The sequence below is a fragment of the Xenopus tropicalis genome, chromosome 9 (genome assembly GCF_000004195.4).
Source record: "Xenopus tropicalis strain Nigerian chromosome 9, UCB_Xtro_10.0, whole genome shotgun sequence".
In the NCBI taxonomy this organism is placed as follows: Eukaryota; Metazoa; Chordata; class Amphibia; order Anura; family Pipidae; genus Xenopus; species Xenopus tropicalis.
In genome coordinates this window covers 42,413,126-42,432,223 of record NC_030685.2, presented here as the reverse complement: position 1 = coordinate 42,432,223, position 19,098 = coordinate 42,413,126, and the positions used below count along the sequence as shown (strand labels likewise).

At 41.5% G+C, this 19,098-nt stretch overlaps 1 protein-coding gene across 1 annotated transcript in view; it reads right to left on the bottom strand.

Moving 5' to 3' along the window:
• card11 (caspase recruitment domain family member 11) overlaps positions 1–19,098 on the bottom strand; it is a 719,724-nt gene that overhangs the window by 444,053 nt on the left and 256,573 nt on the right. The window contains exon 11 of the mRNA XM_031893621.1: positions 17,156–17,271. Coding sequence (XP_031749481.1) covers positions 17,156–17,271 — 116 coding nt within the window. The remainder of the gene's footprint in view (positions 1–17,155; positions 17,272–19,098) is intronic.

The window sequence follows — 19,098 nt, the reverse complement described above, 5'->3', positions numbered from 1 at the left end:
TTCCAACTTTTAAATGGGGGTCAATGACCCCAGCAGCCAAAAAACTTTTACTCTGTGAGTCTGCAATTTTATTGTTATTGTCACTATTTATAACTTGTTTTTCTATTCAAGTCCTCTCCTATTCATACACCAGCCTCCCATTCAAACCACTCCCTGGTTGCTAAAGTAATATGGACCTTAGCAACCAGATAGCTGCCAAAACTCCAAACTGAAAATCTGCTGAATAAAAAGTGCAATAACTAAAAAAACTAAAAATAAAAAAATGAAGGCCAATTGCAAATTGCAATTTTCTCTACGTCAAATTAAAAGTTAACTCAAAGGTGAGAAACCTCCTTTAACAAAAAAAGAAGACCTATTCATATGCCTTCCTTAACCTTTTTCTTTTTCCAACTGTAACTGTACCGAATGTTGTGTTCAACCGTATGTTTGCAAAGGGGTATGGGGTGGGTGGGGTGGTTACACTCAAGATTTTATTCCTGATCGTTGAATGTCTTACCACTCCAGTTATCATTTGTCTACAGTGGCTAAGGCAATCACTAGGTCACCGGTGACCTCACTGCCTGGAGTTCCTCCTGTCATTCCAATTGTATGCCAAATCCAATCATGCTGCTGCATTCAATTATATGAGATCCCCCTCTTTGGCCTAGATGCCATGTTGAATTCTCTGATGTCTTCAAGAAAAAGAATGCCGAGACACTTCCTCCACATAGGCCTTATGACTGCCCTAACTTATCCCTTGCCCTATTCCTCCAAGGGGTTGAACTCCCATGTCAGTTTCAGACAGGGCCGGTGTTACCAAGTGTGGGCCCCCTAGGTGGAGTTTTGCTATCCGGGTTTCAGGGCTGTTTAGGTGAAAACGCCTGTTTTTGCCTGGGAAAAACCTCTGTACGTGTGCTGCAAGTTTACCCATGCCCACTAGTGTAGGCCATGCCCTTAAACCCTTAACCAACCTAAAGTTTACTTTCACAAGGTTTTAAGGAGAACCACAGCAATAGTAGCAACATTTGCTGCAAGTCTTATAACGCAGAGCAACAGTATATTACGATTACTCTGCAGTAGACCAATAGTTGGCTGGTTTCTATATAAGGTTTATGCAGTGAGGAGAGGACAATGGAACCTCAAGCACATTTTATAGTGACAAGGCAGTATTGACACACTATGTACAGTATATACTGAGCTCAGTAAGAGGCAGTAGGTACTGGTACCCCAATCAGATTGGGGTGTCACCCCAAGTGCATTATATAGTGAAAAGCAGGGGACACCAGCATCTAAAGCACAATATACACAGAGAGAGGCAATTAGATACTGCCAATCAGTGCACATTTATACACAGCAAGAGGCAGTGAGGGCTGACATCTCAAGCACATTATATACAGTAGGCACAGTGGGTACTGGCACCCTTAAATAATATATACGGTTAATGAGAGTGGGTACCAGAACCCAAAGCACATTGCTTACAGTGAGTGGCAGTGGCCTCCGGCATCAACAGCCCATTATATAGGCAGTAGGTACTGGCCCCCAAACACTACCTAACTCTAGCTGAAGGCCTGAAGCACTGTCTAACCTGTAGGAGGTTAAGGGTAGAAGTGATTGCATTCATAAGATGGGAAATATATTTCTTCTGCAGGTTAGACAATATTGTTGGATTACAATTGTGTATAACAGCTATATAACAGTTATATCAGCTCTCCTGAGCTACACCAGTAACTGGAACACTGCTAGGCACACAATTAAATCAGTTATTATAAATACTGTATATATGTATGTAGCTCACCTTCTGTTATTTAATGGCCTCTGCTGCATTTTATTAATTTAACTTCTGGTCCTTTCTTCTAGTTTTGCTCTTTCCTTCTGTTTTTAACTTCACTTGAAAGAACTGTTCTTTTTAATTTCTTTTTTTTTACTTTTCATCTTATGCACCTGTTTTAACAGTTTCCCATTCATTTGCATTTTAGTTCTTTCTGCTATTATTTTTTGTCTCCCTCTTAAAAGAGGAGGAAAGGCAAAATTTATAAATGATACCATTCAATAGTGATACTATTGTTAAATAAAAACGCTATACTTTTGTCTCTATTATAGCAACAATAACTTAGTAAAACTTACTTTAAAGTTTCTGCTCGCTGTATTGAATGGTGCTGCCATCTTCAAAGTGGTATGCCCACTTCCTTTTCTTCAGCGCCTACACTGGGCATGCACAACAATCCTCCCCCCCCCCAGCTTTGGCACGCGTCCATTTGTGCGCATGCGCAACATTCCCTCCCCCCCGGAGCCAGCTCAGAGGGACTGATGCAAGGGAAGCACGCCTGCTTGTGCGCGTTCACTAAAGACAGACATGCGCATGTGCTGCCTGGTGTCTTTGCAGGAGTGATGCATTATGGGAATCCTCTATCCAGCTCAGCGTTTTTTTCTTCCTGTCTGGCTTTTGATCATCTGAACGAGCACAATATGGGGAGACTTAAAGTGATACTGACACTAAAAAAATGACCCTTGAAAATATGACTGTACATAAATCTTACCTATAGGTCATGTTTGATTGTTTCACTGATAGGGCTGCTTTTGTAAGTAATTGTCACTTGCAGTTCCTAAACCTGACTGTTTTGTCATCCTGCCTGTCCCTTCCCAACTTGTCAGTTTTAGCTTCTAATGCTATCGGACTCCTGCAGCACAAATATGGCAGCCCCCTCATAGAGGAACATAGGGGATCAGATAGGAAATGTAAAAGCATTGGACAAATACTTTTATGGCAAAATTATAAATCGCATGCAAAGCCAATGTTATGATGTAAAAAAGGTTTAATTTCTGGTGTCAGTATCTCTTTAAGGGCACTATCGACACAACTGAAGGTAAGCCTGCAGCTTAACTCTTTGGTAACCTTTCCTTCTCCTTTAACACCTTTCCTTTGATGCTAGTCTATCTTCTTTTACTTCCTTGATTTTTTTTATTTTAAAGCGGACCTGTCACCCTAAGAAATAAGTCTAAATTATTTTCTATATTGTTAGTTGAGCAAAATAAACTTCACTTAAGCTATATAAATAATAAAAAACTTGTTTCCTTCCGTCTTGGAATTACTCAGTCAAAGCAAGCAGGCAGGCACCATTTTGTGAGCACTGTTATTAAGGCAAGCTTTGCATCATCAAAATCTTGTTTATGTGCCAGAATGGGGGACCTGATGCCCATGCCCTTGAACTGGCTACACAGTTGTAGCCAGTAGTTGATGAGGAGGGAGGGGAAAAGTGAGATGTGCAGTGACATCTAGGAAGTGCTGAATGGAAAGCTAAAGTTATTGTCTGCCCCGCCTCTATGCCTAAGGCATAGAGGCGGGGCAAGCAATATATGATTGACAGCTGTGATTTTTAAATGCCTTTATAATGGGTTTGGATGTGTTCAAATTAAACATGAAACCCAAATTCATTTTTATATTAACAGGACTTTTATTATACAGATTTTCATGTCTGGGTGACAGGTCCACTTTAATTTATACCTCCTTCCTTTTTTTCTCCTATTTACACAACCTTTTCGATTTTTTTCCTGCTTCCTTCTCAAGAATCATTGTTTTTTGTTACTCTTATTTATTTCACCTTCCTACATTTCCTTTCTTCTGTTCACTACTTTTCACCCTCCCTGTTATTTCTTTGGTAATGGTACCCCACTTTCCTCTCCCATTTCTTACACTATTTATTATGTGCTTTTTCTACTTCCACCATCCCCTGTTTCCCCATGTTTTTCTTCCTTTCAATTTTCTTTCTGAACTGCCCACCCATGTTTTGCTCCCTTTTTCCTTTATGTAAACATACACCAATATGGAGGAAGCCCATTAAAAAGCATTTGTACGCCTTCTTCCCACCTATGCTCATAACTAAAAAATGTATTAGATAAAAATAAAACCCTATATGCCTGGATCCTAACCCCTCGCCAGCTTGACATTACAATTATCCCTCAGTCAGTGTTGCTGAGCACTTCTTTCAGTTATGCTGTGAGATTAAGCAGGTACTGTTTAGAATTTCCGAGGCAACTGAGAAGCACAGCACAGCCAATAAGCCAGCAATCTTATAGCATAACTAAGTGAAGCAAAGCTACGGTTCAGCAATACGAAAAAATGTAAATTCTCACTTACCCAAATACCTTTAATCTCTGCATTTGTAATTTTTCTTGTTTGCCCTTTTTCTTTATGCGCCTCCCTCTCTTCTCCTGCTCCCCCCTACTTTTTGTCCTGACACATTCCCTTCTCTCTTCTTTGCCCCACTTTGATTTGTGCCTCATTTACAGCCCAGCTTCAGTGCAGCATAGGTAGTTTCAGGGCAGACGGCAGTTTCTTCTGTCACCACAAAACAAAAACTGTAGTACCGTGTTAGCCAGTGTCAAAAATAATAATAAAAAAACAACAAAACACAAATACAAGAGTATTGTAGAAATGATACCTATATTGGCTAACAATAAAAATACATCGCAAGCTTTCGGAGCTCTAAGCTCTAAGGCATTTTGCCTGATGAAGGGGCCTTAGCGCTCCGAAAGCTTGCAATGTATTTTTATTGTAAGCCAATATAGGTATCATTTCTACAATACTCTTGTATTTGTGTTTCGTTGTTTTTTTATTATTATTTCTGTCACCACAGGCTGCTTCCTTCTCCTAGGTCACATGATCAGACTTGTGCTGTGTGACTGCCTGTGTGCCTCTTTCACAGCATAGCAGACATTGTGCAGCACAAGCCAAACTTAATACCCCATGATGGCCACTACGAGTACCTAGTCATTCCCTTTGGGCTGTCCAATGCCCCTGCAGTCTTCCAAGATTACATAAATAATATTTTTCGTGATATGTTATAATCATGTGTTGTAGTATACCTTGACAATATCCTGGTGTTTTGCTCCTCCTTATCTGAACACATTCCTCAAGTCAAGTCATTTCTACAATTTAGCATATTTATGCTAAATTGGAGAAATATGAGTTCCATAAGTCAAAGATTTCCTTCCTAGAGCACATTGTTTCTTCTTCTGGCTTTGAGATGGATCCTGCCAAAGTTTCCACAGTTACTGAGTGGCCTACACCTGTAGCTCTGAAGGCCATACAAAGTTTTCTTTGCTTTGCTAACTTTGCTAAACAGAAGATTCATTAAAGGATTTTCTCAAATCGTGGCTCCCACCACGGCTCTCATTCATAAGGACTCTTATGAATCTCTCAAGGCTTTTGAATATTTAAAATCAGCTTTTGTTTCCTCTCCAGTTCTGATCCACCCAGATATGTCTCATACATTTACTTTAGAAAATGACACATACGATACAGGGGTAAGCACTATTTTACCCCAATGAAAATATTTCCAAGGTCCCCTTCACCCCTGTGCCTTTTTCTCCAAAAAAAACTATCACCTGCAGAGAGAAATTATCATATTGGCAATTGGGAGTTATTGGCCATAAAATTGGTTTTCAAGGAATGGTGTCATCTACTAAAGGGAGCTCAGTGCAACCTGTCTGAAGTTCCTCCAGAGTATCCGTAAGGCTGGTAAGGCTTTGGTCCCTCAGGCTAAGGTGTCTCAGATCCTCTCGTGGGGTCATTCCAATAAAAATTGCAGGCCATCCAGATGTTAAGAAGTCACTCGATATCATTTCCAGATATTTCTAGTGTTGTTTACTTGTCCAAAATGTTACCAATTATGTTGCTGTTCCGTCTGTGCCCAACAAGATCCCTTGCTGTCTCCCCTGTGGTCTCCTCCATCCTCTGCCTTCTCCAAGTCAACCCTGGTCTGATATATCCATGGATTTTATTGTAAATCTACCAAAGTCTGCAGATTTTACTAGCTCCTGTGTGCGGCTCTTCTGGCAATTATCTTTATTAAATAGATTTTTCATCTCCACGGTTTTCCCTCTTCCATTGTATCTGACCAAGGGGTCCAATTTGTCTCCCGCTTTTAGCGTGCTTTTTGTAAATTGTTGTGAATTGGCCTAAAAACTTCAGCATATCATCCTCAAAGTAATAGCCAAACAGAGAGAACCAATCAAGTCCATTTAATTTGAACATTTAATTTGCTGTTTTCTCTCAGAACCATGGCAACTGGTCAGAACTTCTCCCCTCAGCTGAATTTGCTCATAATCACCTCTGGCACAAAGCTTTGAATTTTTCCCCACTTGTTTGGTCCGTCAAAAGAAAGCAGTGGACAGACGTTGTAGACTAGCTCCTTGCTTTGCAGTTGGAGGTTCCATATGGTCATCTGCAAAGAATTTCAAGTTTCGCATTCCACTGACCCTTTGCTCAACTCTGACCTTGCCCTTACCTGATCCCTTTGGTACCACGTTTTCCGGATTAACCTTAGTCGTGTGTAGGATCCTTCTCAACTAATGCTAATGCTGTTGAGTTATTCAAAAAGGGATCCCATTTTCAGCCTTAACTATAGGCCTGTTAGTCTGATATCAGTGGTAAGAAACTTTTGGAAGGGGTAATAAAGGATAGGATACTTTGCATTACATTGCAAATCATAATACTATAAGTTTATGCCAGCATGGTTTAATGCATAACAGATCTTGCCAATCTAATTGAATTGCTTTTTATGAGAAGGTGTGCCAGAACTTTAAAGCTGGAATGGCAGTGGATGTGATCTACTTGGACTTAAGAAGGATATTAATGAGCTGGAGAGAGTGCTGAGATGTGAAAATAGACTGGTAAAGGGGATGGAAGATTCAAACTATGAGATTAGACTGTCACGGTTGGGTTTATTTTCAAGGCCCTTGTGAGGGAGCATGATTACTCTGTACAAGTACTTAAAAGGGGATTACAGATGGATAGGGGCCACCTTTTTAGATTAGAGAAACTGAACTTTCATTTGAAGCAGCATAGGTTTTTCACAGTGAGGGTAGTGTGCTGTCAGGACAGATTTATGTCTTTTCATTTGATTATAGGTATGAGCAGTCCTCCAGCTCCATCTACTGGACACCTGTAGATATTTCCTGGTGTTAGTTATTTGTTTAATAAAGTTAGCTATTGACCCCTGATGTCATAACTCCAGGTCACAGGAAGTAGGTGTTTCCAGCCTGTGCAGTTTATCTCACGTGCTTTCAGCTTTCTCCATGCTAAACAGGCCCTATGCAGCATTGTTGGTGAGTGTATACAGCTTTACTTGCTTAATATACTCAGCTCCTGCATCTTAGAGAGGGAGGTTTGTTTCTGTTTGATAGCAGATTTATTACATCTGTGTAATGTATATGTATGCATATTGTTTCACCAGCAGAGACACTTATACCCTTTCATTTGTATGTATTTCAGTTTTACCCTTTCATCTTCAAATACTCATTAAACAAGTTAACAACTTACACAGTGTGGTGTTTTGAAGAAGGGTTATCTGCCTGCCAATCTTACTTCAGACAGTGAGCAGGACAGAACAGTAGACAACACCACGCATAGCTGATGCAATACAGCACAGTAAAACAACAGCTGGTATCAAGAGGCCCACACGCAGAGTGGATTAGCAAGTACCACAGAGATACAGTACAGCTTCAGTTAACATAGTACCACGTGCTAACTCTTATCAAGATTAGACGGCAAGATGTCTGAACGATCAATCAAAACCAGATCTAGGGTGTCACATTCATCCAGACTCTCAAACCGCCCCCAGGTGTCTGACGCTGCGCTTTTCTGCGCAGAAGCTGCCGCTGCACTAGCTCAACTCACATTTACTGGGAAGGAAACAGAGCTAAAATTAGAGAAGACACGCTTAGAAGCTTCAATAGAGATTCTTAACTTACATAAGACGGTGGCAATCGCAAATGCCAAAGCAGATGCATTAGATGCAGCTCTTGACACTACAGAACAAGCAAGTCAGAAATTCACTATGCAGCCTGATGTAAAACCAGAAACTGCTATGCAACGTACCAAAGAATACGTGCTGAAACATTCACAGGAGTACAGTCCATCAATGCCAAGCCTAGAAAAGCTTAGTGAGTACAGAGACAGTGATGTTATCCCATCATTTGAGCAAAATCATAGTATACCTCTCCAGAACATTCCCTTACAATGAGACTACATCTCACCACCAGATGGTGCTCTGTTACAAGAACAAAAGGATTTCAAACAATTGTATCCTGTTAATGTGAAAACTCCTGCAGCCCGAGACTATAATGACATTCAGTGGACTTCACCTGGTACTAATAAATACAGCTATCCTCCTGTTACACGACCAGGGGTTCCTGATAGAGACAGTCATTCTCCAGAGGGATCATACCAGCACACACCAGATGTGAAGCCAGCGCTTCCTATTAAGCCTGATTCAAACCAACTTACTGGCAATCAACAGATGTCAGACTTAGTGAGATTTATGGCACGCAGAGAAATGATAACATCAGGTCTTGTTCAGTTCGACGAGAAACCAGAAAACTACAGGGCTTGGAAGGCATCATTTAAAAATGCTATAGAAGACCTTCACCTTTCATACAAAGAAGAAACAGATCTCCTAGTGAAGTGGCTAGGTCCAGAGTCCAGCAGACAAGTGAAAGGCATTCGGGCAGTATATGTCAATGATTCTTGTAAAGGACTACAGATGTCATGGCAAAGGTTAAACGAAGATTATGGAGCTCCAGAGAAGATAGAAAAATCCCTGTGGGACAGGATTGACAACTTTGGGAATATCTTTGAAAGAGATTGCAGCAAGAAACTTAGAGAATTCAGTGATCTGGTAATAGAACTGTTGGCAGCAAAAAATGAAGGATGCTTTCTAGGACTAGATAATCTTGATTCTGCTAGAGGAATAGAAGACCTTGTAAAAAAGCTGCCAGATTCTCTAAAAAGGAAATGGGCATCACATGGGACCAAGTACAAGGAAATACATAATGTACTATTCCCGCCATTCTCTTATTTCGTGCAATTTATCTCTCAACAAGCAAAGATGTACAATGACCCAGGTTTTGCTCAGACGTTCCAGACCTTTGGTGACAACAAGCCAGAGAAATACCGCTACAAGAACACCCCTCAGAGAAGTTCCATCAGGGTGCACAAGACTGAAGTATCTCAAGCTACAGGAAACTCTTCTGTTTCCACTGATGCTAAGACCATAGACTTAACAAAAGGATGTCCGATTCATCACAAACCTCATCCTCTGTACAAATGCCAAGGCTTCAGAGGTAAGTCCCTTGATGAGAGAAAGACTTTCTTAAAACAAAACAATATTTGTTACCATTGCTGTGCCTCAAATGCACACCTTGCGAAAGACTGTGACAAACCAGTTAGCTGCACGGAGTGCAACAGTGACAGACACGTGTCTGCTCTTCATCCTGGTCCTGCACCATGGTCAGTCAGGCCACCAGAAGGGAGTGATCATGGCGGGGAGGGAAAAGACAACAGTGCAGAGGCTACAGTAACTACAACATGTACCGAAGTGTGTGGAGGAGATCTTCGAGACAGATCGTGCTCTAAAATCTGTTTGGTCAGTGTCTATCCTACAGGACAAAAGAACAGAGCGATCAAACTTTATGCTATTCTAGATGACCAAAGTAATAGGTCCCTGGTCAGGTCAGAGTTCTTTGAAATCTTCGGGTCAAAAGGCCAGCAGTTTCCATATTCTCTCAGAACCTGTGCAGGGGTGATTAACACTTCAGGAAGAAGAGCGCAAGGGTTTGAACTACAGTCTCTTGATGGCAAAACCACAATCTCATTACCCACACTCATTGAATGTAATGAGATACCGAACGACCGGACTGAGATCCCAACCCCTGAGGTGGCTCTTCATCACAAACATCTAAAGTCACTTGCTAGTGAGATACCCAAACTTGATCCATCAGCATCTATCCTTATGCTGTTAGGAAGAGACATAATTAGGGTCCATAAAGTGAGGCAACAGATCAACGGACCACATAACACTCCTTATGCAGACAGATTAGACACAGGATGGGTCATAGTGGGCAATGTATGCCTGAAAGGAGTCCATAGACCAGACTTAGTACACTGTCTTTACACCACAACCTCAGAAGAGAGCTGCAGATCCCTCTTTCCACCTTGTCCATACTTCTACAATGTGAGGAAAAACTATGACATGAATGTATGTGTAGCCATGCAATCCTCAGTGTCTGCGTACAAATCCTCTTGCAAAGAGTTTGAGGATCATGTAAGCCACAGTATCTTTCAGAGAACAACAGAAGATGAGACGGTTGCTCCTTCTCTGGAAGATCTTGCCTTTATGAAAACAATGAAGGAGGGTTTCTACAGAGCAGAAGACAGTAGTTGGGTAGCTCCTTTACCCTTCAAACCACAAAGAAAGTAGCTACCAAATAACAAAGAACAAGTCTTGCAATGTTTCAGGTCCTTACAGAGGTCTTTTAAAGTAAAACCTGAGATGAGACAGCATTTCTTTGCATTTATGGGAAAGGTAATCCAAAATGGCCACGCAGAGATAGCGCCACCTCTCAATCCAAGAGAAGAGTGTTGGTATCTGCCTCTCTTTGGAGTCTACCACCCCAAGAAACCCCAACAGATTAGAGTTGTCTTTGATTCAAGTGCACAGTGTTGTGGGGTATCCCTGAATGACATTCTGTTGAAAGGCCCAGACCTAAATAATAACCTCCTTGGTGTGTTGTTACGCTTTCGCAAGGACACCATTGCATTCATGGCTGATATCCAACAGATGTTCTACTGTTTTCTAGTTAGACCTGAAGACAGAAATTACTTAAGGTTCTTTTGGCACAAAGACAACGACCCTGCACAAGACATCATAGAATGGAGAATGAAAGTACATATCTTTGGTAACAGACCTTCTCCAGCAGTGGCCATATATGGTCTTAGACAAGCAGCTTGTCAGGAAGAAAAGGAGTTTGGTACAGACGCTAAAAGATTCGTGAAAAGAGACTTTTACGTGGATGATGGTCTGAAGTCAGTACCCACTGCAGCTGAAGCCATTGACCTCTTGAACAGAACCAGAAAAATGCTAGCATGTTCAAATCTCCGCTTACATAAGATAGCATCAAATAGCAGTGATGTAATGGCTGCTTTTTCTTCTGAAGATCATGCAACAGACTTAAAAGATCTCAATTTCAATGATGATGATTTACCCATGCAAAGAAGCTTAGGCATCTGCTGGGATCTTAAAAGCGATTCCCTGACCTTCCAGGTGTCATCAGAGAAAAGACCCTTCACACGAAGAGGAGTCCTCTCTACAATAAACAGTTTGTATGACCCTTTGGGGATAGCTGCACCAGTAACCATTCAAGGGAAAGCTCTTCTTCGTGATCTCACCTCGGAGACTCAAGATTGGGATGCACCCCTACCTGAAGGTAAGAGACTGTCATGGGAAGATTGGAAAGAGTCCCTTCACCAGTTGAAGCACATACAGGTAACTAGACCCTATGTATCCGTTTCTTGTTCAAATGCCAAATACAAAGAACTTTGTGTGTTTTCAGATGCCTCCATGCAAGCAATTGCAGCAGTGGCCTACTTAAAGGCGATAGATTCTGAAAGTCAGGTCCACATAGGTTTTGTGCTAGGAAAAGCTAAATTAGCTCCATGTCCGGAACTTACAGTCCCACGACTTGAACTCTGTGCAGCAGTCCTCGCAGTAGATATAGCTGAATTCATAACAAAATAAATCGACACAAATATAGACTCTGTCAGCTACTTCACAGACAGCAGAATAGTTTTAGGCTACATTTGCAACGAGAAAAGAAGATTTTATGTCTTTGTTAGCAACAGAGTTCAGCAAATAAGAAGATCCTCTCTCCCTGAACAATGGCACTATGTGTCAACAGAGAGCAATCCAGCTGATCTGGCCACAAGATCTGTATCAGCAGCACACCTGAAAGATACTATGTGGTGCACAGGTCCACCCTTCTTGAGTCATTCTCACCACTTGAAACTAGAGACTGAAACCTTTACATTAGTGGATCCAGCTCAAGATACAGAGATTCGTCCACAAGTTACAACTTTGAGTACAACATCCAAAGATAAAGAACTAGGGTCTGAACGTTTTTGCAGGTTCTCTAGCTGGAATACTTTGACTAGAGCATTAGCACGCCTCATTCATGTAGCTCATCTGTTCAAACAAAAAAGAGACAGCCAACTTGATCATTGTAAGGGCTGGCACCTTTGCAGAGAACTAAACTTGGTGCATGACTTTAAGAAAGCTAGATCAGTCATCATACAGAATGTTCAAAAAGAGACTTTTGCAAAAGAAATACAGAGCATTGTAGAAAAGGAAGGCATGCCAAATGATAGTCCTCTCAGAGCATTGGACCCTTTCATAGATGAAAATGGACTACTGAGAGTAGGTGGTCGCTTGAGAAATGCAGACCTAGGACCAGAAGAGAGAAATCCAATTATTGTGCCTGGTCATCACTACATAGCTACCCTCATTGCTCGTCACTATCACATCCAGTCACAACACCAAGGGCGCACATTACAGAAGGAGCCATCCATTCAGCAGGATATTGGATAACAGGAGGAAGGAGATGTGTGAGTAGTCTCATCTTTAAATGTGTCATATGCAAGAAGCTCAGAAGTACTTGTGAAACACAAAAAATGGCAGATTTGCCACCTGATAGACTGAGAACAGATCCACCCACATTGGTCTTGATGTGTTTGGGCCATGGACAGTCTGCTCAAGACGTACACGAGGCAGTTCTTTTTACTTGTCTAAATATCAGAGCCATTCATATTGAAGTGATAGAATCCATGGACACTTCAAGCTTTATAAATTCTTTCAGAAGGTTTTTTGCTATACGTGGTCAAGTCAAAACTATCAGATCTGATCGGGGTACCAATTTTGTTGGAGCATGCAGTGAACTTGGAATCTCTTCCAACCTTAACTATGAAGAGTTAGAAAGTTTCCTTTCCAAACAAGAGGTGTGTTGGATCTTTAATCCCCCTCATGCCTCCTACATGGGAGGTGTGTGGGAAAGAATGATAGGAGTTGCAAGAAGAATATTAGACTCCATGCTTCTACAGTTACCTTCAAAACTCTTGCATGAGGTTCTCATTACTTTAATGGCAGAAGTGACTGCAATAGTGAACTCAAGGCCTCTGACCCCAGTCTCAACAGATCCCGAGGACCCACAAATACTTACTCCAGCTACACTGTTGACTCAGAAGTTTGCATCTTATCCCGTACCTTCTGGGAACTTTGATGGTAAAGATCTCTATAAAAGACAATGGAGACAGGTTCAAAGCCTAGCCAAGGTCTTCTGGGACCGGTGGCGCAAACAGTATCTATCTACCCTGCAGGTAAGAAGGAAATGGCAATCAGATAGACCTAACATCAACACAGGAGATCTCGTCCTTCTGAAAGATCAACAAACCAAGAGGAATGAATGGCCTATGGGTCGTGTAACAAAGACTTTCCCTGATAAAGATGGCAAAGTTCGCAAAGTGGAAATAAAGATTGCCAGAGATGGGAGTTCTACATTATTCTTCAGACCAGTGACAGAGCTCATCCTTCTTCTTCAGTCTGAAGACCCTGCTCCCTGATTGGACTAGAATCATTGTGGTGATCTTACAGACACCAGGCGGGGAGTGTTACATAGTAGTTACATAGTTACATAGGGTTGAAAAAAGACCTGTGTCCATCAAGTTCAACCCATCCAAGTAAACCCAGCACACCTAACCCACACCTACCAATCTATACTCACATACATAAACTATAAATACAACCACTAGTACTAACTGTAGATATTAGTATCACAATAGCCTTGGATATTCTGATTGATCAAGAACTCATCCAGGCCCCTCTTAAAGGCATTAACAGAATCTGCCATTACCACATCACTAGGAAGGGCATTCCATAACCTCACTGCCCTCACCGTGAAAAACCACCTACGCTGCTTCAAATGGAAGCTCCGTTCCTCTAATCTAAAGGGGTGACCTCTGGTGCGTTGATTGTTTTTATGGGAAAAAAGAACATCCCCCAACTGCCTATAATCCCCTCTAATGTACTTGTACAGAGTAATCATGTCCCCTCGCAAGCGCCTCTTTTCCAGAGAAAACAACCCCAACCTCGACAGTCTAACCTCATAGTTTAAATCTTCCATCCCCTTAACCAGTTTAGTTGCACGTCTCTGCACTCTCTCCAGCTCATTAATATCCTTCTTAAGGACTGGAGCCCAAAACTGCACTGCATACTCAAGGTGAGGCCTTACCAGGGACCTATAAAGGGGCAAAATTATGTTCTCATCCCTTGAGTCAATGCCCTTTTTTATACAAGACAGCACTTTATTTGCTTTAGTAGCCACAGAATGACACTGCCTGGAATTAGACAACTTGTTATCAACAAAAACCCCTAGATCCTTCTCCATTAAGGAAACCCCCAACACACTACCATTCAGTAGATAGTTTGCGTTTATATTATTTCTACCAAAGTGCATAACTTTGCACTTATCAACATTGAACCTCATTTTCCAGTTTGCTGCCCAGTTATCTAATTTTGTCAAATCGCTCTGCAAAGCGGCAGCATCCTGCATGGAACTTATAGTTTTGCACAATTTAGTGTCATCAGCAAAAATAGAAACAATACTGTCTATGCCCACCTCCAGGTCATTAATAAACAAGTTAAACAGCAAAGGCCCAAGGACTGACCCCTGCGGTACTCCACTAACCACACTGGTCCAATTAGAAAATGTTCCATTTACAACCACTCTTTGTACTCTATCCTTCAGCCAGTTCTCTATCCAATTACAAATATTATGTTCTAGGCCAATATTCCTTAATTTGATCATTAACCTTCTGTGAGGTACTGTATCAAACGCTTTAGCAAAGTCCAAGTAGATGACATCAACTGCCATTCCAGCATCAAGGTTCCTACTCACCTCCTCATAAAAGGCAACTAAATTAGTCTGGCAAGAGTGTGCTGTCAGGACAGATATATGTCTTTTCATTTGATTATAGGTATGAGCAGTCCTCCAGCTCCATCTACTGGACACCTGTAGATATTTCCTGGTGTTAGTTATTTGTTTAATAAAGTTAGCTATTGACCCCTGATGTCATAACTCCAGGTCACAGGAAGTAGGTGTTTCCAGCCTGTGCAGTTTATCTCACGTGCTTTCAGTTTTCTCCATGCTAAACAGGCCCTATGCAGCATTGTTGGTGAGTGTATACAGCTTTACTTGCTTAATATACTCAGCTCCTGCATCTTAGAGAGGGAGGTTTGTTTCTGTTTGATAGCAGATTTATTACATCTGTGTAATGTATATGTATGCATATTGTTTCACCAGCAGAGACACTTATACCCTTTCATTTGTATGTATTTCAGTTTTACCCTTTCATCTTCAAATACTCATTAAACAAGTTAACAACTTACACAGTGTGGTGTTTTGAAGAAGGGTTATCTGCCTGTCAATCTTACTTTAGACAGTGAGCAGGACAGAGCAGGACCACGCATAGCTGATGCAATACAGCACAGGTAGTGAGGTTGTGGCATGCCCTTGCAAGTGATGTTGTGATGGCAGATTCTGTCAATGCTTTTAAGAGGGACTTGGATGATTTCTTGCTGTAGCAAGCAAAGCCAGACAGCAGTTGCAAAGGCAACAAGGTTTTGAGCTGTATTAAAAGGGGCATAGATTTGCTGGAGGAGAGGGTTACTCTTCCACTTTATAGAGCACTGGTAAGGCCCCATCTAGAATTTGCCATGCAGTTTTGGTCTCCAGTGCTCAAACGGGCCATTATTGAGTTAGAGAGGGTTCAGAGAAGGGCAACTAAGTTGGTAAAGGGCATGAAAAGTCAACTGGCCAAGTTGGGGTTGTATACACTGGAGAAGAGGTGCTTAAGGGGTGATATCATAACTATATATAAATATGTAAGGGTTTCATATTATAATCTCTCTAATGCTTTATTTACCAGTAGGTCCTTTCAACTAACACAAGGGCACCCATTCCAATTATAAGAAAGGAGGTTCTGTCTAAATATTTGGAAATAATTTTTTACTGTGAGAGCTGTGAGGTTGTGGGATTCTCTCCCTGAATCAGTCGTACTGGCCGATACATTAGATAGCTTTAAGAAGGGGTTGGATGGCTTTTTAAGCAAGTGTAGAAATACAGGGTTATGGGCGATAGCTCTTAGCAGGGTCAGACTGGGGGTGCAGGGCCCACTGGGGCTTCTGCTGTCAGCCAACATGGTATGGTCTGTTGCAGCAAGGGCAGTAGATCTAGGCTCTAAATCCATAGAATCTCTGGATTCTTGAGGTAATGGTGAGTCTAGTAAATGGTCTAACTTGGCTGACCTGTTTTTAGATTTCCCCATTTTTGAACTCACAGGTATAGATAAGTAATTTTCCATAGAAATCGTTTAAGACCCAGAGTTAGGCATATAGTAAATCTGTGTATATTGATTCCTGAACTAATCCAAGAGGTGTTTTTAGTCCAGAGCTCTAGGTTGTAGTGTCAGATGAGCCCTGCCTTGCTGGTTGATGTTTGCCCAGGGGGACTATGCTCGGCCAGCTGGGGTATCCTACCTTTTTACCTTGTGGGGCAGGTTTGGGCTGTGGCGTGATCTGTATATTTGAATACTGAGCAGTCACAAAGGCACAGTTGGAGTTGCTTTACCACGTTACCAAGGTAAGGGAATGCTTAAGTTGTTGCGCCTAAGTAGGAGTAATTGGCAGATTTTTCTGCAGTAGCAGTTATGTTCAATAATATATAAGAAGGTATGTATTCTGCAGCTTGGGGGTGTCTAATTCTCCCTCCTTAAGATGTGCCTTAAGTGTAAGTTTTCTGTGTGCACCATTTGAGTTGGTGACACCAGCCTAACAGTTCCCACACAGTAGAAATCGTGTGGCGATTTAACAGTACTGTTCCTCTTAGGTGTTCCACTTTGTTTGTTTGACTCACCATGGGTGACTGAGATAAGGCTGAGGTCTGGTGTGCACTTCTTGTGTGCTGGACTCTGGGTTTTCAGTGTAGGGAGCCATGTTGAAGTGTGCTGCTTGCCTGCAATCTTATCCCTGATAGATTTTGCCAATGCCAAACTTAAGTTTTTCAGCCAAAAGTCAGAGAGCTCTCTAAAATGGCTTTCATTCCAAGGGCCCGCCCACCAGAAGTCCCTTCTGACTTATTTATAATAATTTTTGCACTTTGTGTGCATGTGTAGATGCTTTTAAAGAACTAATGGTCTAGTGTAAATAACATTTATTGACTTACTGTGGTTTTTTGCAACATCCCATGTTTAGAGTCAAAATATGTATTTTTACACAATAATTATACATACTGTATTGGCACTGTCAGTGGCACTAATAGTGCCATTCAGCTGCTCCGTCAAACAGAAGATGGTGTCTGTACTAAAAAATTTTAAATCCATTCTGCCGTCATTGTATTCTCTGAAATCTAGAAAAATAAATGGAAATAATTATTTATATGAGTTTCCGATAACATAATATGGGCTAATCATAGCTATCTTTACATTTAACATGAAGATATTAAATAAAGTTAATTTGCTACTTGTGGCTCAGTAACACTGATTTCACATTCAGCATTTTAATATAAAGGCCATATAAACTCAAATAGAAAAGTTGCTACATTGCTCAGTTCTCTTATGAGAACTCCTTAAAGGGAAACTTAACCCATCAACATACATTTTAAACTGCTACTTTCATGGTACATCACCCCCACTGCCCACAGATAGACTGTGCCCTGTACAAGTCAGGTTCGGCCATGTAACTTTCGCTCCCAGGTTCTATGGCAGTGATTGGCTACTGTCAGCATACACACTGGAATGTGAACTGTGGCTTTGCCCAGTGGGCATGCTCCTGCATATTAACACTATCCTACAAAATTTTTAGATTACACTAATAAGTTTAAGTGCATATCATACATATTAATAATAATAATATCACTGACGTTCCACATGGTCTGTCAGACTTGCCAGCACCACCTTACCTTAACATAATAGGCGAGAACCTGTAAATCAGGTGAGCTAAACAGGCAGCTTAAGTTACATAGGGCTGCAAAAAGACCAGAATCCATCAAGTTTAACCCTTCCAAGTAACACATAACAGTAGTAGTACTAGGTGGTAGATTTGTATGTATGTATATCTTTACAGTGGCTTGCAAAAGTATTCGGCCCCCTTGAACTTTTCCACATTTTGTCACATTACAGCCACAAACATGAATCAATTTTATTGGAATTCCACGTGAAAGACCAATACAAAGTGGTGTACACCTGAGAAGTGGAACAAAAATCATACATGATTCCAAACATTTTTTTACAAATAAATAACTGCAAAATGGGGTGTGCGTAATTATTCAGCCCCCTTTGGTCTGAGTGCAGTCAGTTGCCCATAGACATTGCCTGATGAGTGCTAATGACTAAATAGAGTGCACCTGTGTGTAATCCAATGTCAGTACAAATACAGCTGCCCTGTTACGGCCTCAGAGGTTGTCTAAGAGAATATTGGGAGCAACAACACCATGAAGTCCAAAGAACACACCAGACAGGTCAGGGATAAAGTTATTGAGAAATTTAAAGCAGGCTTAGGCTACAAAAAGATTTCCAAAGCCTTGAACATCCCACGGAGCACTGTTCATCGATCATTCAGAAATGGAAGGAGTATGGCACAACTGTAAACCTACCAAGACAAGGCCGTCCACCTAAACTCACAGGCCGAACAAGGAGAGCGCTGATAAGAAATGCAGCTGAGATCTACAATTCAGGTGGGGGAATCTGTCGTGCACAGCACAAAGTTGGCCTTTATGGAAGAGTGGCAAGAAGAAAGCCATTGTTAACGGTAAACCATAAGAAGTCCCGTTTGCAGTTTGCCACAAGCCATGTGGGGGACACAGCAAACATGTGGAAGAAGGTGCTCTGGTCAGATGAGACCAAAATGGAACTTTTTGGCCAAAATGCTATGTGTGGCGGAAAACTAACACTGCACATCACTCTGAACACACCATCCCCACTGTCAAATATGGTGGTGGCAGCATCATGCTCTGGGGGTGCTTCTCTTCAGCAGGGACAGGGAAGCTGGTCAAAGTTGATGGGAAGAGGATGGAGCCAAATACAGGGCAATCTTGAAAGAAAGCCTCTTGGAGTCTGCAAAAGACTTGAGACTGGGGCAGAGGTTCACCTTCCAGCAGGAAAACGACCCTAAACATAAAGCCAGGGTAACAATGGAATGGTTTAAAACAAAACATATCCATGTGTTAGAATGGCCC